Source organism: Mus pahari, chromosome 6 (genome assembly GCF_900095145.1).
Source record: "Mus pahari chromosome 6, PAHARI_EIJ_v1.1, whole genome shotgun sequence".
In the NCBI taxonomy this organism is placed as follows: domain Eukaryota; kingdom Metazoa; phylum Chordata; class Mammalia; order Rodentia; family Muridae; genus Mus; species Mus pahari.
Genome location: NC_034595.1, coordinates 19,090,027 through 19,114,889, shown reverse-complemented (window position 1 = coordinate 19,114,889; position 24,863 = coordinate 19,090,027). Strand labels below are relative to the sequence as shown.

At 42.2% G+C, this 24,863-nt stretch overlaps 1 protein-coding gene across 1 annotated transcript in view; it reads right to left on the bottom strand.

Annotated features, from left to right (window-relative positions):
• Positions 1 to 24,863, bottom strand: part of Pappa (pappalysin 1) — a 229,112-nt gene that overhangs the window by 56,107 nt on the left and 148,142 nt on the right. Inside the window, exons 11-13 of the mRNA XM_021200408.2 lie at positions 8,154 to 8,267; positions 7,074 to 7,209; positions 4,131 to 4,344 (exon numbers count right to left, since the gene is read on the bottom strand). Of these exons, the coding sequence (XP_021056067.1) occupies positions 4,131 to 4,344; positions 7,074 to 7,209; positions 8,154 to 8,267 (464 nt within the window). The remainder of the gene's footprint in view (positions 1 to 4,130; positions 4,345 to 7,073; positions 7,210 to 8,153; positions 8,268 to 24,863) is intronic.

The following is a 24,863-nucleotide window of genomic DNA, read 5'->3' as shown; positions in this document are numbered from 1 at the left end:
TGTGTGTGTGTGTGTGTGTGTGTGTGTGTGTGTGCCCAAATGCTCCTGTGTCTATTTACTTATATGTTCAAGATCTTCATGAGGCCAGAACCATTTATGACACCTCAGCAATCTTTTAGCTTCCCTTCCTTCTCCATAGAGAACTGAAGTGGGAATCCCACACTTAATGGCTGACACCTGGCAAATCTACCAGCCAGGACAAAGTTGGTATTGAAGGGCTAGAAAGGACTTTTCTTCTGGCTCTGCTCTTTAAGTCCTCTCTTAACCCTTATAGCCTTCTGCTTAGCCTCAATTGTGCCATTAAATGACAGTCACCACCATCACAACAACAGATGGATGGCCATATGGTCTAAACTAGAAAATGAGAGGAAACATAACCTGGGCACCAACTCTTCAGGTCATTTGGGGGAGACAGAGAGAATTTAGCCTGATAGGACCTTCTTTTCCTGCCCAGACACGGGGGAGGGGAGGTGTCAAGGGAAAGTAATAGTAAAACATTTACAACCCAGCACTTCATGGTAGTAGGGTATGCAGACCAGTGAAGAGTAAGAGATGCAAGCTCAGTGCTCCACAAGATATATAGATAGACTACTGAAACTCAAGGTGAATTGGTGGCTGTCCCCTGGCCAATGTCTGGCTACAGAAGCAGTTATTCTTTCCTTTAGTCTGGTTTCCCTGTAAGCAGAGGCCTGTGGATTTCAGTCCATCTGACTTATTAGATAGTTCCACATGACCATGAGTACCTTCAACCTGAGCTTGAAATGCTATATATGAATTCCTGTTACTGCATGAGGTATTATGCACTTGGGGTTCTGGAAGTGTATGCTCCAGCAACATTTATCTCCATCCTAGGTCCTCTTATCTCCAACTGAAATGGGTTTATCACAGTCACATGAAGAACTTGTATTTATCAAACAGCCTTTAAAAAGTTAGGTATCAGCATCACCTGTAGAGAAGTGCTAGCATGTAAAAAGGGAAAAGTTTGAGGTAGAAGAAGAGAATAGGAAAATAAAAGAGATAGGAAGAAGGTAGGAAGGAAGGAAGGAAGGAAGGAAGGAAGAAAGGAAGGAAGGAAGGAGAAAGAAGAGGAAACTAAGAAGTGGAAATAACTATTTAAATACTTAGCCTACTGAAATTTATAATATAGTGTTTGATTTTCATTAAGAACCACAGAGTACATGGATGGGTGGATGGATGGATGGATGGATGGATGGATGGATGGACAAATGGATGGGTAGATGGTGGGCTGGATGATGGATGGATTGTGTGTGTGTGTGTGTGTGTGTGTGTGTGTGTGTGTGTGTGTGTGAAAATAGTGTAGGAGGGGAAAGAAGAGGACAAGAAGACGGACTATGTAGAGACAGACACTGGAACCTCTTGTCATGACTACAGTCTTTCTCCTTAATCCTTCTACTCCATTTATCCTTTATCCTTCTACTCCATCCCTATGTTTTCACATTCGTGCATCATTCTCCAAGTAGGTAGAGCTGAATTCCCCAACTGAAGCTCTATCTTGAAGTCTGATCCTATTGGTGGAGAAGGGCTCTGAATCCAAGCACAATAATGTCCCAGTGCTAGGAACCTTTGAATCCAGATCAGAAAACATCATCTAGGTTGATTTTGCTTCTTTCAGAGTAGCTCACTGGATCTCATAGGGCTCTCTGTATAGGAAAGTGGGAAGGAAAAGAGCAAGGGCTAGAGGGAGGAGAGAAAAGTGTCTGGATGGGAGGGAAAAGTGCCTTTTCCTGCCAGGAAAACAGCCTAGAGTAAAGTGGACCTGTCCAAGGAGAGCCAACTGGAGTCTCTGCTGTAAAACCCTATGATATGGACCTCTCTGACTTGCCAATTTCAAGAATAAAGGACCATATCCCAGGCCTTTGTACATGTTGTTGCTTATCTTTATTTTTCTTGTCTTCTGAGTTGTTTTACCACATTTGCATGACTGTAGAGTTCTGCCTGTTTTTGTCAATGCCTCTGCAGCTCCCCACTGGACAGCTGCTGTCCTTTCCCCACTGGGGCATTCAGAAGAATCCTGCAGCTTTGCAGCCTCAGCCCGCTGTGCAGCCTGGTCCAAGTGCAGGGCCCAGTAAGCCAAAGTCTTCCTGGCTGCTTCTGCAGCCCTCAACCAAAGAAGGGTGAATGCTCACACATGACAAGTCCTAAAGATTTCTCTTCTCCCATTCATGTTCTTGATGTATTGGGCAGGGGTTGTCCCATTTACTGTCTACTCTTCATGGACTCACTGACTGTTTCTCTGAGTCATACTGTCCCAAACCAGGTGTGAGGATTAAATAAAGTAATGCACTTATCATCAGCTTAACAGAAGTTTGTTCCTTCCTCTTTTTTCTTACTTTTCCTGGCTCTTGGAATTGCAGGCTGTGAAACCTGGAAGGAGCTACAGAAAATATACTATTCATCAACAACTCTTGAAGAGAAATGGAGGCTCAGAGAATTGGGGGTGACTACAGTCCACAGTCACATGAAGCAAACAGGATGATGTTTTATCCCAGATCCGTGTTTCTCTACCACTAAAGAACTGTGTAGTCATATATCGACTGATTTGTTTCAGAGCGTAAACACTGTTTGCTCAGCACATAGGAATCATCAGTTAAGGGCTCTGAGAAGCCCTTGCTGGCTTTGGTCAGCTTGTGTATGGTACAGAGAAGTGGCTGGAGATGGGAACACATTGTGAAAAAGATCCAATGGATTTGCATTTTCCATCGACATTGTTTTCCTGGGTCCAGAGAATTAACTTATTTTTATAGAGGCTGGAGAGCTGGGGATAAAGAAGTGCTGTTAGGATGAATTATGACAATGAGGGATATTTAAGGAGCTCTTCCATCGCAGTGATTGCGACACACTTTGCACAACAGAAGCTGGAGACTGTGGGTGCAAAACAATGTGGATTTTGCAACCACCTTTTGTGTCCTCTATGGGAGCAGGGGCGTGGGAAAGGCTAATGTCCCCCTCCCATCACCAGTTCTCTTCCCTTTCTCTGCCCCCAGGTGTACAGGGCAGGGCAGAATGGCCATGTAGAGGGCTTCACTCTGCAGATGCCACCAGCACACCAACTCTCCTACCCTCTGGATCTTATTAAACAAACATGAGAGACACTCAGCAGCACTGGATCACTTCCCTTTACAGGGCCCCAAAACCCTAGATGGTGACACTAAGTTTGAATATGTTCTTTGCCCTACATCATCTCTGAGGTTTCTTCTACTTCTGATCTTTAAGAGCAATAGACAGATTTCTTCACACAGAGGTATCACCATTGTGGATGGAAGGTAACTGTTGTTAATAGTCCTCACTGACACATTAACTTTGTACAGTAAGTATCCTGCAAGGTCATTTTCACCTACAGTGTAGTACTTGAGCCTCACAATTACCACTATGGGTAGATGTCATCATCTACATCTTTCTAAATAGGAAACAGAGACTCTAAAAAGCCAAGTGTCTCATGCAAGGACATGCATCTGAGAATCAATAATGTGGAGATTCAACCCCAAGATGAGCGTATTCCCTAAACTCATTCTTTCAAATAAATACTGTCCTTTCATGGCAAGAGGTGAACAGCATTAACAGATACCAGATCAAAGGCACTAATAGATGTGATGAAGTAAAAACACAAACTCCTTCACTGCTGGGGAAATGTCAGGGGCTAGGCCCACGGAAGATATGGTAGTTTCACTCTTTAAAATATACAGTGAACTGAAATTAAGCTATTGGTAGTCACATCATCTGCAACTGAAGAGGATCATGTCATCTACTATGTCTGTACCATCAAAATAGAATACTAAGAACCAAGAGTTGATATATTTGCCCTGTCTTTGTTCAGATGGTGATGTTGCAGCCTAGTGCAGAAAATTGCTATTTCTAGTTCACTTTGTATCCTACCATCAACTCAGTAGCTGCAGGACAGGTAGAAGGAGGGTTCCTTTCTACTTTCTAGTAGTTCACTCCAACATTCAAAGATTTTTGGTCCTCTCGATCTATAAGGACAAGCTGACCAGAAGTCAGAGAATGGAGACTAGAGAAACGGGTAGAATTTAACAGCAGCAGCAGTGGCTGTTCAGACTCTCTGTCTCCACTTACTACAAATGATGCAGGGTGAGGAGGCCCTGGTCGCTTACCTCTGCTCAGCAGGGCTGTAGGTCTCTCCTCTCTGGCAGCTGCTCAGGGTGACGGGGTCAAAGTTGTCGAAAGAGCGGAGGGCCACCCCCGAGATGGCGACCAGGGGCGAACTGAAGCTCACATGTACCGCCTGGCTGTGGTAGAAGGGCTGGCTGAGGTCATGGACCACAGGGATAATCAGGGGATTGTTCCTGCAGCTCAAGACATGGAGGCCTGTCAGGGGAGACAGAGGGCCGAGGGGCCAGGCTCATTACTCAAGGCCAGTCACGCCCTCCCCAACGGGCTCTTCCCGAAGCCCCGAGACCCTTTCATGTCACTCCACAAAAGCACCATTGGGCGGCCAGTGAGGATTTTGAGTTTGATTGAAAGTTTCTTTGTCTGCCTTTTTTTCCGTGGTTCCAAATCTTTCCAATCCCCCTGCCTCCCCGGCCCCTAAGCTTTCCTTCACCTAATGCTCACAGTCTCTCCCTCCCCCAAATGGCCACCCTCATCTATGGCTCTCCCTCCCTCCCTCCCACGTTGCTTCAGGCCTTGAAGGTTTGAGCCTTCGGTGTTCATGCTGCTTGCCTGGGCTCTCATAAAGATGGGAGAAATGATTTGTAAGAGCAAGCCTTTCCCAGAGTCAAAAGCTCACTGTTATGGCTAATCAGTAGACCTGTGAGCAACCCTGGGTGGGAAGGACCTCAGCCCAATCTTCAAGGATGGAACCTGGGGTTCATGAACAAGCACAGCATGGTTGCAGCACTAAAGACAAGTAGAACCCAAATTGGTCTCAGACGAGTCCTTTCATGTTTTATTGTTCTTTTCTCGGGTTTAGGAAGGGACGGATGGTAGCGCAGAAAAAAGACTCATGGATTCCACAGAGTCAGGAGTAGATTTGGCAGGTGGGATGGAGTCAGGCCAAAAGCAGGCTTCAGTGTTTAGCTACATGCTGGTGATGGAATTCTAGCAAGATCTTAAACCTTCATCCCTACATTGTAAACGTAATGTGGCCTTGACCATGTGCTGACAGATGGGAGAGCTCTCCTTATGGGAGGAGGAAATCCTGGGCCCATCAGGTGTCCTTTATCTGTTTTACACTCTCAGTGACACTAAGCCTCTGCTCGGTAATCTGGACAAAGAACAGGACGATCCGATGGGGAGAGACAGGAGCCGGAGAAGCCTGAGATAACAACAATGGGATCCAAGGAGATTTTGGGGAGGCTGACATTTCCACTGTCTGCTCCTCACCCTTTGCAGTGCCAGGATAATTATGAAAATATTTGCTTGTAAGTTCGGGAAACTTCCCAGGAATCTAGAGAAATCGTAAGGGATTTCTTTCGCTTTCTTTGAGATATGTTTTCCCTTTGCCTTTAAAACTACTAAATAAACAAACATGTAAACGCAGCAATAAAGTTCTTCTTGCTTCTTTGGCTTCGATTTGACCCTGAACTGACCCTTTGTCTGCTTGCTTCTGCAGTTTTGAAATGGGTTCTTCTACACAACGATGTGCATACAACTTTGAAGTGCCAGCTCCAGGCCTCACCCAGAATTCTAAACACTTGCAGAGAATAGGATGTGGTTAGTGCCAAGTTTTATACTAGAAATGGTCACAGAAGTGACAGGTAATGTCCTACCTAACCGTATGGTACACCTCTCAATGCAATCCAAGAGTCCCTACCAGTCTTTGAGCAGGTTGCTGTGTTATCAATAAAATTGTTCACATTTTCAAAGGGAGTTAACAATAAGTATGGGATTCAAACTTTGAGTCTTGATTTTAGAATTATTCCTCTACTGATATCAAGACAAGAATGAATGTGCTCAGCTGGTACATTATTGGGAGTGAAAATGGTCCTTGACCTCACAGATACCACTAGGGAAAGCAGAAATGTTAAATGTGCAGTGTTGTCTGTTCAAAAGAAGAGATGTACAACCTGTTCTCTACCCAGCAGGCTGGGAATGAAGGTTGCCCACAGTCTAGGTAATCCTTGTGCTGTCTGTGGGGCAAGCTCTGACCTGGTTCCCCAAAGCTCCCATAAGCAGGACCAGAGGTAGCTACTAACCTAAATGACCTCTATGCTATCTGTATGACTGAGGCCACAGAACACCCCTCTCCTAGACCCACAAGATAATACCTGTAGCCCATCTCCAGAACTTATCTTCATGAAAGAAATAACATCTGTTTGAGAAGGGATTCCATGCAATTGTGCAAAGGGAATTGTGTTATACCTGGAAACCTTTTTTATCCAAATTGTGTGGTATTAAAATATGCCTAAATAAAGTTTTAAACACTGGAAGATTGAACCAACACTGTGTACTGAGTCATGTTGAACTGGGTTTCCTTCCAAGTTGTTTCTCTGTCTGCGCAGATGTTTGCAGAGACCCCACACACACACACACACACACACAGGACAAGTGAATACCCCTCAAGCCCAGTAGGCGGGACCTGACTTCTCACTTAGTTTTCAAACCCCAAAGCTAATTGAAAGTTTTCTAATATCTGTTTCCACATGTATTATTGAGATTTTCACAGACATCTGGTAGAAAAAGATAGTATTCTAAAATCTGAATTCTCTCAGTCCTGGTTTGTTATGTGTCCTGGGGTCTCCCAGTGCCTTGCAATGGTTTTCAGAGGATGACATATGGCAGCGAAATGGGCTTTCTCAGTCTCCTTCCCAGAGTCCTTTAAGGATTCTGTGGATGCCTAAGTTTAAAGGTGTGTAACAAAGCAAGCCGATGAAATTCAAGTTTTGTCACTGAGTCCTTATCTTCATATTTGTCAGATTTATGTTTCTCTGGATATACCAAGAACTGTTGATTAAGGCAACCAGAACTCCATATAGAAAAGAGGCAAGAGAAAGGAAGGAGAAGGAGAAGATCTTTCTTAAAAGGGGGTTGGGGGAGGCAACCACACATGGAAAGAGGGACCCAAGGGTGAACCAAGCCCAGGATAGTACGCTTACCTAAATCGTGGCTTTGATCTTTGGTATCAAGCAACTGCACACTGATGGTCTCTTGCTTTTGGTCCCCATAGTATGTCCCATCAGTCACCAGATGAATAATAACAGCTGCAGCAACCATTGGCTGAGAGAAATACGTCTGAAATAGAGAAGACATGACATAGTCATTCATCAACTCAGCCACATGGTAGAAACACAATCACATTGGAGTGGAGCAAAGAGGAACCTTGCTTTGTTTCAACCTGTTCTTTCACTGGGAAAAGAGGAGACAGAGGATCCCAGTGGGGAACCCAGGCCAGAAACCTTGATCCAGGCTCAGTTCTATTCCTGCTTTTTTTTTTTTTTTTTTTTTTTTGTATGATGCTGGTAGATGCCTGGAACATTCTGAGCCTAACTGAGGTTCTTCATTTTTAAATAGCTGATTAAAGAAAATGGCTCAAAGGGTCACTGTGAAGTTCTATTAAAACAAAGGTAATCTAGTGTCTAGCACACGAATAGTACATAGAGAAATTACACATGGACACCAATTGCATTACAGGTTTATTACCCATCGCTTCTCCACACTACTCTGTCTACTAGGTCCCAACATGATAAAGCCAAATAGGGCATGGTCCTGGAAATTCTGTGAACCATGGGGCTTAAAGTATGTCAGTGATACATAAATAAAAGCAAACACAATTCACAGTCTGTAGTCAAGAAGATGAAGCCACACAAAGATGTGAAGGTTGCTGTCCGGCAAGTGACCAAGCATTCACTGAGCTACAAAGAGTCAAATGTTCAATTCTTTCTGTGGGTCACTATAGATTCCATGGAGAAAAAGATTTTTTTTAAAGCTATGAATAATAAATAATAGGAAGATTTCAAATTCTTTGCAGTACAAGCATTGAATGGGACAGTCTATGAACGATTATGGGATTTGGTTGTAGGAAGCATCCCATGAACAAGTTTCGGTTTCCTGTCTTTACAAATTGACAGTCTTGAAGAGTGGAAAGAGCATCTGAAGGAAAAAAAAAAAGTCATCAAGTGGTCAGTACTTCCTTGAGGCAAGATCTATACACCATGCCTCTGAAGATCAGGGCTTACCTGGAGCCAGAACGTGGTCTGAGGCAGATGGTAGTATGGGTAAGTAATGGTGCAAGGATACCAAGCATGCTGGGAAATGCCTTCACTGAGATCTATCACCTTGGTTCTACACACCTGGAAAAAAGATGGAGAAAAAGGTAGTGTTTCAAGGGTGCTGAGAATTCAGTTAAAGTTAATGAACCTTTACCATCCATGTGCTTGGGTGGTAGTGGAAGAGAAAGCAGGAATGAAAAGATTGAATCTGCTCCAGAAACTCACACTCTATTGTTGAAGTAATTTCCAGTGCTAGAAAAGAAAGCATACATGACATACTTTAGCGACAAAGTGACAGGGATATTCTCACAGGAAAAAAATCCTGAAGGAGTTGACTGGTCACGGAAGGCATCATAGGCAGAACATGTAGAAGGGAAGGCTCAAAAGAAAACAGATAGAGTTCTAAGTTGTTATAAATTACTTAACAATCAGAAAGCTCAAGGAAAACCGCAAAAAGGAAAGCTATGAGATTGCTCTTACTGAATTCTCAAAGCCATGTGGAGTATTGTAAGTGACTCTGAAAATTGTGCTCAGAGATCCACAGTGACAGGAAAGTATTGAGAGTATGAACTCTGGCTTCTGTGCTAGCAAGAAAAATTAGGTCCACAGAATTCTTCCTCTCCCTCTCACTCCTTCCTCTTCCTCCTCTCTTCCCTACACTCCACTGCCCTCTTTCTCCCACTGATGCTAATACTAAAGTGTTACAGTTATCAAGAAGAATGTATACATGGGCAGTTTGTTTTTTAATTAATAGAGTTTCTTACATATCCAACTGCCATTCATACTGAGTCATCTGATTCACTCAAATGCTATGTAATGAAAAAAAAAAAAAAAAGCCAGGCGTGGTGGCGCACGCCTTTAATCCCAGCACTCGGGAGGCAGAGGCAGGCGGATTTCTGAGTTCGAGGCCAGCCTGGTCTACAGAGTGAGTTCCAGGACAGCCAGGGCTATACAGAGAAACCCTGTCTCAAAAAAACAAACAAACAAAAAAAAACCAAAAAAAAAAAAAAAAACCAAAAAAAAAAAAAACCCAAACGACTTATCAAGCACTAGGGAACAAAGGCACATCAAACTAAGATAGACAGCAGACATGCCATGCAAATATCAATCCAGTAATCCCTCACATATATGCAACTGTAAACTGATCAACGTTCACTGTGGGAAAGGGGGAGAACAATGGACCTGTTGAGATTGACCAGATGTTTGGCAGAAGATTATCCTGAATTAACACTTTTCCTCTGATCTGCAATGTGGCTCCTCTCACAAAACTTCCGTGTGCACTTGGGCTTGCTATGTTACACCTCCAGGTCACAGTCTAATTATTTGGGAAGTAAAGCTGACTTAGAAAGTTCAGAAGATCTTAACAGCTATGAGAATGAACAGCAAGACAATCTAGTGTCTATCAAACTAACCCACACACACATACTGAGCAAATAAAACCAAGAGCAAAATGAATAGTTCCTAATAATCAAATATATTCAGTTCTTTAATATTTGTACATATATGCATATACATATCTGGTACCACAAAACTGAAGATAGTCTTTGTGTCCATCTCCTAGGGAGAATTACACAGAGCAACAGAATATTAAAATGAATTAACTAGATTTAGGTGAGCCCAGACCAAACAAAATAAAAGATTAGTGGTGAATTAAATGACACCAACATGGGTCAATGGCAATAACTAGTGGAAAAAAGAAATGACACATAAATGTCTAAGCTAATTGTAACATATTTGTTAAAAGCACATGTTAAAAGCTCTGTATGTAGCCAGTGGTTAGTATGGACTGTACATATCAAGAGAAAGCATGTACTGAATTCTAAGGTGGCAGCTGCAATGGTATCAAGGAAGTGGAGAAAAAATGTGTGGAATCTTATCTGTAGTGGATTATTTTACAGAAAGAAGAAAGAAGCAAGCAAGACGAAATTCATACAAGTATCAATTCAGGTAGTGTTCACACCTGTTATGTGATGCATATACTTGACAAACATCACCGCTTCATTTTATATTATTTCATTTCTATTAGGAATTAAAAGGAGCCAGGCAGTGGTGGCGCATGCCTTTAATCCCAGCACTTGGGAGGCAGAGGCAGGCGGATTTCTGAGTTCGAGGCCAGCCTGGNCTTGGGAGGCAGAGGCAGGCGGATTTCTGAGTTCGAGGCCAGCCTGGTCTACAGAGTGAGTTCCCAGGTAGCCAGGACTACACAGAGGGAAAAAAAAAAAAAAAGGAATTAAAAGGAAAGTAAAACCCTCTAGGCTGTGCTTAGAATTCTGTACTTGTGAACATAGCTAGTCAGAGAACTGAAGTAGAACTAGTTCCAGCATGAATTACATTGCATAGATGTTCATTGTTTTTTCAAATCCAATGAATACAATCCCCAAAATATTAGCTTATAAAGCCATGGAAAATAGATATAAAACTATCAGTATAAACTTCCTTTAATAATGCTCTCTAGTACAGTGCCTCCAGAGAACTGGACTAAGTCAGAGTCTTCTGATAAAATAGAACCCTTCTTTACCTGAGCATCATCCTTTTAGTAAGCCAAGAATCCCACCTATACAAATGTTCAATTGCAACTGTCCCTCTCTCCACCAAATCTTGGGATAGTCATCGTTTCTAGAGGCTCTCAGAAAATGTCAAGTCTTTGGTTGATTGCACGTGTCTCAAGAAGACACATATATCACATAACCCCTAAGGCTCAGGGAACATACAGAAATGAATGTAGAAAAAGATGTGAGACCCCCCAGACAGGGAGAACAGCTGCCGACTGTCATCCTCAGTAATGAAGTCACAGCAGCTTTGGATACCTGCACTGGATGTACACATGACTAGGTCTTCAACAGTTTATTGTGGATGGAAGAGGATCTCATTGGTCCCTTCTGCTCTTTGATAACATATTGGTCACTGGTGAGTTCTCAGAGAAGGATGGTCCTTGCATTTAGTTAACATAACCACTGCTGAAACGATGAGGTACCGAAAGATAGTTTAAATGCTTCATAGATGGAGTTATAAAGTCAGTCCTGGTTAAATTCGGGTCCACAAAACCAAAGACATGGATATAAGAAAAGAGTATACCGGAGGACCCAACAATACCTCTTCTGGGCATATACCCAGAAGATCTTCCAACAGGTAATAAGGACACATGCTCCACTATGTTCATAGCAGCTTTATTTATAATAGCCAGAAGCTGGAAAGAACCCAGANGTCCCTCAANAGAGGAATGGATNCAGAAACTGTGGTNCATTTACACAATNGAGNACTANTCAGCTNTTAAAAACAATGAATTTATGAAATTCTTGGGCAAATGGATGTATCTGGAGGATATCATCCTTAGTGAGGTAACCCAATCACAAAAGAAGTCACTAGATATGCACTCAGTGATAAGCGGATATTAGCCCAGAAACTTAGAATTCCGAAGATACCTTATGCAAAACAGAAGAAAACCAAGAAAGATGACCATTGTGTGGATACTTCATTCCTCCTTAGTATAAGGAACAAAATACTCATGAAAGGATATAGGTACAGAAACAAAATTTAGAGCTAAGATGAAAGGATGGACTATCCAGAGACTATCCCATTCGGGAGTCCATCCCATCATCAGCCACCAAACCTAGATACTAATGCTCATGCCAGCAAGATTCTGTTGAAGGGACCCTGATATTGCGGCCTCTTGTGAGGCTATGCCAGTGCCTGGCAAACACCGAAGTGGATGCTCACAGCCAGCTATTGGTTGGAACACAGGGTCCCCCATGGAGGAGCTAGAGAAAGTACCCAAGAAGCTGAAGGGGGCTGCAACCCTGTAGGTGGAAAAACAATATGAACTAACCAGTACCCCCTGAGCTTGTGTCTCTAGCTGCATATGTAGCAGAAGATGGCCTAATCAGCCATCACTGGGAATAGAGGCCCCTTGGTCTTGCAAACTTTATATGATCCAGCACAAGGGAAGACCTGGGCCAAGTAGTGGGAGTGGGTGGGTAGGGGAGCAGGGGCGGGGGTGGGGTATAGGGAACTTTCGGGATAGCATTTGAAATGTAAATAAAGAAAATAAAAAAAAATAAAAATAAAAGAGTATATAGGAAGGAGGGATGGCTGGCATTGGCAGGAGGGAGATAAGAGAGCCAGGGTTAAGAGTAATCAGAATACATTATATACATGCATAAATATCAAGGACCAAAAATAACAAAATAAAGGAAGAAATTTAAGAAGACAATGTCAAGTCTCTGTTCTATTTATAGAAATGGCACTATAAAAGATGTTCAGACAAAACACGTCTCGCACAGCAACTGACAGTGGCAAGCACTAAATGCTTCTATCTTCTGTTTTTTGTTTTTATTTTTTATTTATTTATTTATTTATTTATTTATTTATTTATTTTGCTTCTATCTTTTAATGAAAATCATGGGGTAAGTTCATATTTGAGGTTGTAAAGAAAATGCAGAAATGTACGTGCACACTACACTCAGTTTCCCTTCATGTTACTATCCTCATCGATTCATTCTGGAAATCTCAGAAAAAGATAAACCACTTACACTGCATTAACAAACATCAAAATATCACCCAGAGAGTTCAGTAGCAGGCTTTAGACTAAATAGACCTACTTCTAGTGAATGTTGGCTCAAAAACAAAAGGGAGAGAGTAGAAATACCTCCTGCCTCTATTAACTTCACTAGATCTTGTGCATTTGAATGTTGGATTAGTCATAGTCACAAAAGTGTCTCCCCTATAATTCTCAACACCTTGTTGTTGGCCAGGATGTCAACTTTGTATCAACTGAGTGAACCTTTTGTCTTCTACTGTCTTATAATATTTCATGTAAGAAAATGACTTGATTGTTTTATAAATATCAGAAAGTATTAAAACCATCGATTGCCAAACTTCCTTGCTGGGTCTGAGGACCAGTGAGACCTGGGAAATACAATATTGGGTTCTTAAATATCACAGGGGATTTTTAGAAAGTACAAAGGTGCCAAGAATCACCTATCCCATTGTCCGGAATTAGACACAGATGCTGAAGATAGAGCACAGCCACTTTCACAGTCTAGTAGACATTTTTCAGCTTATTTATTTTTCTCAAAACAACTGGGACTAGGCTTAGGCAGAGCAGCCGGTAATCTGTTCCCTGACTTAGAACAGTGTGAGCCTTTGCATAAACTATCTATGGCATTTAAAAGCCTGGCCAACAATTCGACATGTATCATTTGGAATGCACTCTCCTTGCATTCTTAGCTGCCTGTCTCCCCACAGAGTGTGGTGGAGCATAACTCTGAGCTCAGAGCTGGGGGGTCTTATCTCTGCATCTAAAGCATGCTCCGAGAACTGGCCAACATGAACAAAACCTTCTTATTACTTGACTATGATTTCCTCTTATCTCTTCAGCTTTATCAGGACTAGACAGGTTCTTAGAGGAACATGGTGTTGTTGTTTTGTTCTCTTGTTTTCCTATTCAGTTGTGTGTTTCTTTCAGACTGGCTGTAATCCCAATCAAGACAGTCAAACCAAATCAGAAAGGAACAAACAAAACCAGTTGATTTTTGCCCAAAGCTCTCAGTTGATCATGAAATCATTTATGCTTCTGGGGAGGTGGAGAAAAGGGGAGACTCAAATTCTTAAGGGCCCCCTGATTTTATGGGAATTGCACAAATTTACCTGTTCAGCAGCCAAAACTGAAGATACAGAGATACAGGCATGTCAGGCTCACCTGAACTGAACAACAGAGAACCCTCTAGAAGCACAAGGTTGAACACGGATATTATGTTTTCTTTTTATCCAGGCACTTTTTTTTTTTTTTTGCATCTGCTTTGAAGTTCAGGGCATGTTATAGAAGAGTTAATGGAAAGAGGAAAAGTTGGGGGAGCAGTGCTGCACAGCTGACTTCTGGATATGGCACAGCCACTGGATTTATAAACTTGCTGCAGCTGTGGTTACCTTCATAATTCCATTTCTACCATATGCAGAGGAAAGGTTTGTGGGACCCTTTCCCTCACTAAAGGATTGTGGGAAATTAATGGAGGCTGGTAGAAAAAGTGTCATTTTCTTTCATGTGTCACACTGGCAAGTTGTCCATGTTCAAGTAAATAACCTCCCCTGACACTCATGCAAGTTACCTTCATTACATTCATTGAGAAGCAAAAGAAAATGCAAAAAATAAGAAAGGACTTGATTGTTCAGTGAGAGAGTAGGGGAATAACAGAGGGAAATGCAGGTGAAATGACCAAACATTGTTATGCACGTATATGAAACTTTCAAACAATAAAATGATTTTAAAATTACAAATAAATTCATAAGTCCATCACCGATAAATAAATACTACAGACTCCACATATATGAGGCACATAAACTAGATTCAAAGATACAAAGATGCAGTGGTAGGGGTTAAGGGTTCAGGAGAAAAGGAACAGTTAGCTGCTCATATAAGGGCTTGTAGTTCAGTTAAGTAAGACAAGACATAAAGGTCTGTTGCTTACCATCTGGTGGGCTCCTAATGTAATAAATTGAGTATTGAAAAAAAGAAACCAAGTGTGACTAAAAATTACATTAATGAATCCATAATATGGTACTAATGAAAATTTAAATAGAGATTTTTAAAGATTGGGTACTAGACACGCAACCAATGTGATTTGGTTAGCAAGCATATTCACTTTGGTCCTTTCAAGGTTGGAGGAGGATTCAGCATTTTCTGCTTCCTAATATCAGACTAAAAATTCACTTCCACATTTAGACTTCGAGAAGCCTTCTACTCTAAGGGGTAAGATGTCTGTTCATGTTTTCTCCCTCCTGGCTGTTCATTTTTTTCAAGTGCTGAGAATCTAACCCATGATCTTTCAAGTATCCTACCCACGAGCTGTTTGCCTAGTACTGTGCGATTTTCTAATTAGGCTAAGAAGAGTTACCTACAGAGAGAATTCTCTTTCCAGAAAGCAAGATATGGAAGATACCCTGTACAAGGACATGCAGGTGGTAGGAGGCAAAATCATCCTGAAAATGCAAGCTTCCATCTTCTATCTTAAGAGCATGATCCTTCCTAGTGTTCTGGGTCTTCTTGATTCTGCTATTGGTGTAAAGGAAAATCGTTGGTGAGACTTTAGCGTCTTTTCCTAATGTAGCAGGATGGACACAGCAGAAAGGAATGCTAAGGCTCTCACTATCCCCTGCTATAGGAAGCTCAGCGCAGGTCAGCTGCCTTCTTTCCTTTATAGTACTTGAAGTAACCAAGGATCAAGTGCCTACTGCTCATGACCTTTTAGAGACTCTACTCTTTAGCATAACCATTGCACTCTTCATCACATGTGTTTATTTAGTCAATAGGCATCCTGCACGACATCTGGCTGGACTACTATGAAATAGACAGTTCTCCAACAGGCAGTTTCTTCATTTTTAGAGTATACTGGTTTCACTGAATGCCTTCTAAGAGCACTAGAGGCTTAAAGAAGTCCACAGTAATCCTTTCCAACCAGGGTCCCATTTATTCTTCACAAGGCTGGAATCCTTATCCAATATTTTATCATGAAGAAACTGGGGCATTGAGGCTATGAACGATGCCTTCAAGATCACATGCTCACTCAAATGTAGAGCTGGGATGCATACACTGATTCCTCTGGCTTTATATTCTGTAGTTTAAGAGACAAACAACACAACTGTTGCTTGGGTTTGACACAAACTTCAGCTTCCCTTAATGGAGAAAAGGACATGGCTCAACACGATTTTTTTCCTCAGTCCCTCTAGATTCATGCACACACACACACACACACACACACAAACACCTATTTCAAATATAAAAACTAATCCCATCACTTGCTACTTATGGGCTACCCCATATCCAGTGGGTGGAGGTGTTCTTAGATATAACTGATAAAGGCCTTTGAAAGCAGTTTCAGCAGCAGCTGCTTTTTCTTTACCCACCATGAAGGAGTTTCACATCTACTGTGATACTTTCTTGTCAGTTGAAGACTCATTTTTCCCAAACATCATGGGCTTCCTGCAAGCTGCCTGTGGTCAAGCTTACCCCTGCCTCTGCTTTGCTTGTTTTGTGTAACTCTACACACACTTGAAAACCAGTCTCAGATAACAAGTCTCTTCTGAGAGCTCACCCAACAGCCAGAATTAATTCCTATCTCTTCTGGGTCCAGATAGCTCTTTGCAGATAGCTTAGTTATTGCTTCTGTCCAGTTAGATTACAGTTACTCGGAGTCTGTTCTTAGCCTATAAAGTCTGAAGATTTTTAAGTTGAGAATGATATTTTATTTTATAGTTACATAAATCCCAGTTTATTCCCTAGTATCTAGGAAACAACAGATGCTGAAGCTGATAGATAGTCTGGAAGCCCAAAGCAGCAGCAGCGACATAGACACCTATTCCAAGTCGTGAATGTTTTCAAAGACTCTTTACATGAGCAGAATGCTGCATTATTGTAACCCCATCATTCAAAGCGCTGAGGGCTGAGACGTATAAACTCAGTGGTAGCCTGGGTTACTAGTGAGTTTGACATTATCTTAGAGGAAACAAAAAAACAAAAGAAAGAAAGAAAGAAACCAAACCAACCCAAACAAGGGAAACCCTTTATTTAAGCTGAATCATATGAGGTAGAGGTGGAGACTGGGATGCGTCCCCAGTGTACAGACAAGAAAACTGAAATCCTTCATTTTGTCTAATGTCACAACTAGTTTTTGGTAAAACCAGGACTCAAATCCAGACTAAGACCATCGATGCTGCTTTAAAAAGGACTTGACTATGCCTAACGCTTTTTGAGGTTATATTTGAGAGAATGGATATATCGACGTCAGATGGAGCTTAAGTCTCAAGCCACACAGAACATACCTTCAGAATTTCTCCTATCTGTTCCTGGTATTCAGGAAATAGAACCTGCCTCAACAGATCAAAGCAGGCCTTTGCAGGTCTGTTCTGTAGTACCGTGAGCAACAGAATGAGCCTGCATGAAAAAGGAAGCGCTCCCCTCCTAGAACTGACTAAATTGCTTACTTTCTGACACTTACCCTTCCCATTTAAAGAAAGACTGAGATGAATTTATTTCCTAAGGGCTTTGACAAGCTGCCCACTTTAGATTCCCAACCACTTCCACGTGAATGTCATAGAAGAGGCCTCTAACCAAAGCAAACAAACCTCATGATGAACCAAGTGACCATCCTGTCGATGTCTGTGACTTCCGTGTCTCATGTCTCTGACACACAAAGCCTAACGGCTAATTTGCAGTTTCCTTCTCTCTTCTCCCAATGACAACCACGAGAGAAGTGCAGAAATTCACTGAAGTCATCCTAGCAGTGTTCCCTGATTTTTTGTTTTCTTTCTTTTCCGTTTCTGAGTTTATGACTGCATGCTGCCAGTGACCTAGGGAAGTTTATCACCCAGATCTGGAGCTTCCTGGATGTCTGGGCTGAGAATATCCTTAGAACTATTTATGCTATCTTATTCTATAGGGGAGGAAATAGTGGGAGGAGCTAGAAGATACGGTTATCTCTGTGGACTCTGTAGACCAGCAGCTATCCTAGAGGTATCTGGAAGTGCCTGTCTGCAGAAAGAGTCTGTGGCTGTAAGAGCTGGGGACTCTCATTCACACTGTGTATGCCAATCATCGCCCACAGCACCCAGCTCCCAATCCCCCCCACATTTGTAGACTGCTGCTTTCAATTAGAGGAGTTAGTAATGTCCTTCTTTCAAAGGATTTTTTAAAATCCACTTTATCTTTTACCCACACACGAAGTACACAAATGCATAGCAATGGAAGGAGAACAGGAAGATAAAGGTTCTGGCATTTTACTACATGGGCAAATTTTATGAGGTTTCCGTGGAATTTTGATTTTATATTTTTCCAGGCCCTCTTATCAATCAGGATGAGGGGAGAAATGTCCCTCAAACCTTAGACCTATCCTTTCCACTTTCTTCTTTCTACCCAGAGGAACCTATGATGGGCTTCACAGAAAAACAGAGGAGAGGAAGTAAGGAGGAAGGAATGTAAGGATATGCATTGCCAATGACACTTGTGTGCCTGCAAGCATGCACACAAAATAATAACCTGGTCTTTTTTCCCAACAGCTCTCCCTAGATTATACGTTATCTTCAGGCTTGCTGTTCCATAACTAAGCTATACTCCCCAAGATCTCAATCATCAAGATCGTGGGGTCCTGAAGAACACAAAAGGGGAAGAGTGCTAGGAGACAGGACTCTGGGCTGCAACCATAAAAGGTCAGGGAAGCCTGAGCACAGCATAGCTCAAGTGAAGTGAACCGGCCTCCATAAACACAGTTTCACTCCCTTCTCAAGGATCCCCTGCCAGATGGGATGAGCACCAACTTTCAAATATGTTATGTGCCTACAGGATGGTGTCCATCATATAATCTCATTTCACCTCAGTAGTAAATGTGGAGAATAAGCATTTGGCTTTCTATTTGACAGATAAAGACTTTGAGGTTTGGGGAAGCCACTAGTCATTTCATCACTCAAAACTTGTATGATTCAGCATCATTTCCCCTTCCTCCCTATGGCGAGCCATCCCAACCAAGTTTGCCCCATGTGCTTGGTATCTTATACCCACAGTGTGGATTCTTGCCTGCCCCTCGATTTCTCCCTGGATACACTTGAAGGACAATGGCTGGCCACTTTTTCACCAGAGTCCAACTTAGCTAATTAGGCCATGGTCACTGAATTGATGTGGTTTTTCCAAGTCCCATAAGTGATAAAAATCAATCTAGAAGCCCAGGTCACCATAGGCCTAAACCAATGTACAGAGGTGCTGATGTGGGTAATGACAATATAGTGTTAGGAAGACATCAGGATATCTGGATCATTCTAGATATGGGAAAGTCACACTCTAACTCATGCTGTTTGACATGATGAAATGTATAATAGTTGTTTATCCAATGAGTATAAACTTGTTTAAATATTTTATTTTATTTAAGTTATAAGATCACCCCATAGGAAAAGAATTAGAGTCACTCTTATCGCCCAGATAAGGAGCAGGCTGATAGATGAGCAATGATACAATGAGCCTGCTGAACCAGTAGAGGGGAAGCTGGTTAATCATTGCTACCATTCTCAGTCCTTCCCCAGAACAGGCATCACTAACTAAACTAAAACACCATGGAGAAATACTCAAATTGACCAAAACTAACCTAGGAGGTGAATCTAACTATATACACCTGGAACTTGAGCATTAGCTCATTACAGGCAAGCCTGAAGTCTTAGCCATACATTGTCAGTATTAAGAGCATACAGACCCAAAGTAGGCACTGAGAAAGTATTGGCAGAATAAAAGAATGACCATGGGGCAATAACTGTTTCCATAGCTTAGGTCAGTTGACACACACGATGAACAAATGCAGCTTAAACATTCCGTCCTGAATCAGGTCCTCCCACTGCTCATCATCGACCTCTTTCTTAGTGTAGTTTTCACCATTCCTAAGCCTGCTTTCCTAGTCTTCTCCAGCCCCAATTCATATTGACCCACTAAACAAGAAAACTTGAAAGGTAATCAAGGGTTAACAGATGTAGTCTTCAATAAATGCGAGCACATGTGTGTGTGTACATACACACACACACACACAGAGAGAGAGAGAGAGAGAGAGAGAGAGAGAGAGAGAGAGAGAGAGAGAGAGAGGAGAGAGAGCGCTCCAATCCCTTCCCCCAACCTCCTTTCTACACACTAGTAACAAGGAGGGGAGGGGGAAGGAGGGGGAGGCTTTCTTTCACCGACCATTAGAAACAATTATCACTTTCCCCAGGCCTGCTGAGCACTTTTCCCTTTGATGCCTGCCTTAAAGAGATAGAGAGCAGGGGAGGGGAAGTTGCCTTTCTTTCAGTCTGATGATTTACTGTCTGGTGCGGGCAGACAAGCAAGCAAAGAAGCTGGACACAGAGAGGCTACCTTCACTGGTCTAAAGTTCTGAACTAACAGCAGATCTAGGGGCCTCTGCCTAGGAGACAATTCTCAGTGAGAACTTGGCTTTGGAAGTTCTCCAGCCTTGGGTCTCTGCTTGGGACTGATTAGCACCTCATTGTCCCCAGGGAACTGTCCCTAAAATGTTATTCATTTCACACTCCTGAGAGATCCAATGCCAGCAAGGCCTACTCCTCCACAAGAGGTGAACAGTTGTGATTTGGGGTGCAAGCCCCTGATCTGATCAAATGGTCACAAGGAAAAGGGGGGGGGCTTTCCCATAGAAATTCTTTAAGATAACTTTCTCTGTTCCTCGCTAACATGGTTTACTGGTGGATTAACTAAATCTCATAGATGAGCTATATCTCTGAACCATTATTATGGTTACATTGGGGGCATATCTGCTCATTCACTCACTCCTTTCTTATAAATAAGCTTCAGACTTCTGATGGACAGAAGTGGCCATCTCCATCTTCTAAGGCAAACGCTGCTATTGGAATCTAAGACAGCATGGGAGCACACCAGAGCTTCTTTCATAACATTTACTGGCCAGCTTCTGTGTGTCAAGTTTAGTCTTCATGTTCTTGGGGACTCTGTCAACAAGACATCTTCTTTGGTGCCTTGGGACTCAGAAGTGGAAAAAAAAGCATGCCCGGACCACGCCTGTCAGGAGCAGGTGGTAAAGTCTGGATACAATTTCTGTGTTAGACTAAGACAATTTTCTATTCCATGTCCATTCTCCAGGTGAGGAAATCAAGTTTCACACAGTGTAAATGATGCTGATCAAAAAGCTGGTGACAATAACGGAAGGACGAGGCTATCACACCACTCTCCTCTCTTCCGTTCTTCCCTTGAGCAGGGCAGATTTGTGGTCCGATTTTCCAGATAGGGAGTGTAAACAATCACAACAGCAATGACCGTAATCCTCAACACAATTCCAGTTCACAACTAAAGGCACATGAAATGTTAGTTCTCATGTGTCCATACCACAGGTTTGATGTGCACTTCCCACTTGACAAAAAAAAAAAAAAAACAGGCAATAGCCTAAACCTATTTTGGATATCGGCTTTTAGAAGGCTAGGTAGGGGCTCAGGATTCTCCAGCTAGTAAATCCTCTAACAAGGGAGAGTGATTAGTGTCGGATGTGGTGGTGGGCTTTTGTGCAGCTGACAACTGCAGCCATGAAAAGCCAGTCCAGGCTCATTTCACAGAGGCCCTCACAGGCTGCCCCTGCCTCCTAATTATGCCATTCCCCAGTCACCCAGACCTGCCTCTGAACTCTTGACCCAGTACTGAAAGACTCAGGATCTCATTACTAATCTCTTAAACCACCTAGTTCTCCAAAATACATCCATTTAAGCTAGAGGCCAAGGCTTCCGCAGGGTGGGAGGTGGGGAGAGGGAAAGCCTGGCTCTGGAACATCTTGTGGCATGACCGTGATCTCTTACTGGAGCCCCTGTCCCAGTTCATAAAGCAGCTGGTATGGCTGGGTGACTCAGTACAAGGCAGGCGTTTCGAAGGGTAAGTGACTGGGCTGCACTAGTGCATTTGGGCCCACCTGTTTGTAATTTCGGGGTGCAAATGGGGGACATGGCCTGTGTTTGCTTTAATTATTATTGTTGTTGTTGAAAAGGAAGAAAGAGAAAAAAAAAAAAAAGCAGAAACTGCTAACATCTGGAGACTGCCCTTCAGTTATGTGCTCTCCCAGAGTAGAGCACAGGATCTCCAGCAAGACGGTGGTTGGTAGTTGAGTCCAAGGCTCATGTGCCACTATCAGGAGTAAGATGATGGAAGCATAAGGACAGTAAGGTGAGGGACTCTCTTGTGTTCCTAGGAGAGAAGGGGAATGCTATGGGTCCCCAGCTATCCCAGGTTTCTTTTGGAAGAATCAGTTTTCCTTCTCTTGTGCTGAAAATAAAAACTTTTCTCCTATATTTAGTCCCTTTCTCTTGTAATTTACTTATTCAGCTAACACTTACTTAGCTCTTATTACGTGCTAATATCTTTATTCCCATGGTATATGTGAGAAAATAAAAACCCAGAGGAAAATAACAATGGAGAATCCCCACACCTCTTTCTAATAAGTGACTCCTAAACCCATGGAAAGACTACAGTAAAGAATTAAGTGAGCTGACATGTACAGAATAACGGGTTGGTTCTGGGTTCAAGGTTCATGTAGTCTGAGGGAATGGGCAGGTACAATAAGTGCCTGAAACAAACTATGCCTGAAGCCAGGTCTGAAGTGTAAATTCTCTGTGTCAAATAGACTCTAGAGATAAAAACGGTTTGAGAAAGGGAAAAAACTGAGCCACAGCTGAGCCATGACAAAACCAGTTTTCCAGATGTTGTCAGTTGCATAAGCATGAAGGAGGAAGGTCAAGAGGCTGTGCCTTATTCTGCATACAGCTCCCAACATAATATTTTTGAAAAAAAAAAAACAGCTAATTTTTCTGATCTTTCTTCTTTTATGTTCGTATAAAAAGCCAATTTCAGAAATTCTACATCATGATACATGACTGGTATATATTGTATAAATGGATAAAACATCAGTCTATACTGACTGTATTAGATCACATGGTCTCTGTTTAATTTAACCAGAATGGACACTAGACACTAGAAAGGAAAATAGATGCTATGGCTAGCAGTAGGTGGACATCCCAAGACATCACCTGTTCCAGAAAAGAATCCAGCATGATAGTGGATTTCCTTTCAGAGCCCTAAGATGTTGCTAGTTCCAGAAAAAGAAGGCATTGAGAAAATTCTATCTTCAGACCTTAGAACAGGAAGCCATTTTTCTAGAACAAGATTAAGGAGTATCTTTTGATCACATTCTGGTACTGGAAAACTGCTGTTTAAGATTTAGATACAAAGGCTAAAATTACAAATACAGTTAATTTTAATTTGAAAACAAAACCAAACAAAACAACAACAACAAAATGATTTCATTGACCCTGGAGCAAAATTGGGAGACACAGCTAATCCTACATTAAAGTTTCACAGTGAGAAATCTTCACCACCAAGCTCACAGATTGGGGGTAGCTCATCAGACCCCTCCAATCTCCTCTCCACCTTTCCCTGAAAAGCCTGGGCTATTTAATCAGGAAATCGATGACCACATTGAAGCTATAGACACTTAAACACTTGACCAGGAAGAGCTGAGCAGTGGTTAATGGCATTCTTGACCACACCAGACTGTTCAGAAAGGTCACAAGAGTGATTTTTCACTTAAAAACGTGTGTCATTAAAGGAACACAATTTTCTCAAGTTCATAAAACTGGGAGTCACCAGGTTGTTTTTGTTTTTTGTCTCACTGCCTTCTCCAGCTTTGCTAATTAAGCTCTGGGTGACACAAAATGTATTGAGGATGATGTGTAAGTCACAATGTTTGTAAAGGACTCTTGCAATATGCCAACATAGCCAGGCTGCATACATTTGTTCCTCCATTGCTTCCTACTGAGCATGTGTGGTCTCTGATGTCCAGCTGCGTGTGTGCTTTTTTTCTCTTTTTTGTCTACAAAGAGACAGGGTGCCTTCCTGGGCTGTCTGCGGCATCATTTCTCCTGGACAGAGATTCCAAGGATTTGTTTCAGGGACATATTCAAGGGGTAGAGGAAAGAGTTGCTGTAGTTGTTGACAGAGCCCCTGAGACCTTCCAGTTTGAACAAGGACCTCAGTCTTGAGGAGAAAAATAGAAAAATAGCACGACTCTCTGGCCTGGTATGCCAGATTCCAGTAGAGATAATAGCTGTGATCAGCAAGACTCCCGAGGTACCAATGGCCATTCCTGACTTTCCTATCTACCAGGGTATAAGCAAAGGTCTCTGAAAAATGGGGACCTCCATGAATATGTCTTCACCAGTGTCAGCCTTGGACAGGTCAATTCGCATCTATGTACAGCAGTGGCACCGTGGCATTATGCTTTGGTGTCCTCCGTATGAATTATTTCACACCCCCTACACCTGAATTTTACTCCATGGGACAGAGGCAACTGTACAGGTTTTGATGTCAAAGTTACATGTTTTGGAAGCTCTGCTCTTACCATTCACCAAGTGAATGACTTCCAACCTGTTGCTAAGTCTGTATTTCCCCACTGCAAAATAAGATGGCCTTCTATTCAGAAGAACTGCCATAGGAATTCAAAGAGTTCCTGCGTGCACACAGGTGTAGGCACATCATGCCCACTTATTAGAAAGCACACAAGTTTTATCTTTCTCTATCATTTTTTCTTCATCAGATTTTAAGGGAGAAAGTTCTAGACAGCCCTGCCTTACCTTTGGACCAGCTGAAGGCTCCATAACTTATTCTTCTGTAAATTAGTGAAAACTTTACAAGGTGATTCATAAGATGGCTGGCATATTTGAATGTGAACATATAGTATAAAGTTCTGGATACAGAACTGGTATCCTGAGAGTACTTCACATTCTAACATGGTCATTAATAAAAAATGTTATTGCAATTAGGTTGCCATTACACCTGTCATTTATTATTGTAGTGCGGTCACTCCTTTCCTTCCTCCGTTTACATTCAATAATCCGTTTTTCCTTTCTTGCTCCTTCTTCTTCCTTTCTGTTATCCTTTCTGTTTCTTACTTCTTCACAGCCTTCAGTGCTTGGCTTCTTATTGGAAACCATGTTAAAAGTTGATCATTTTTAACTGAAAAAAAAACGATCGCTGAAAAGACATACCTAGTGTGTTCATCACTCCCTGTGGGAAGCTGATCATGGGGCTATTCTTGACACTTTATCTCTCCACATTGTTAGGGGCAAAGGAGCTGACTAGAGCCCCTCCTC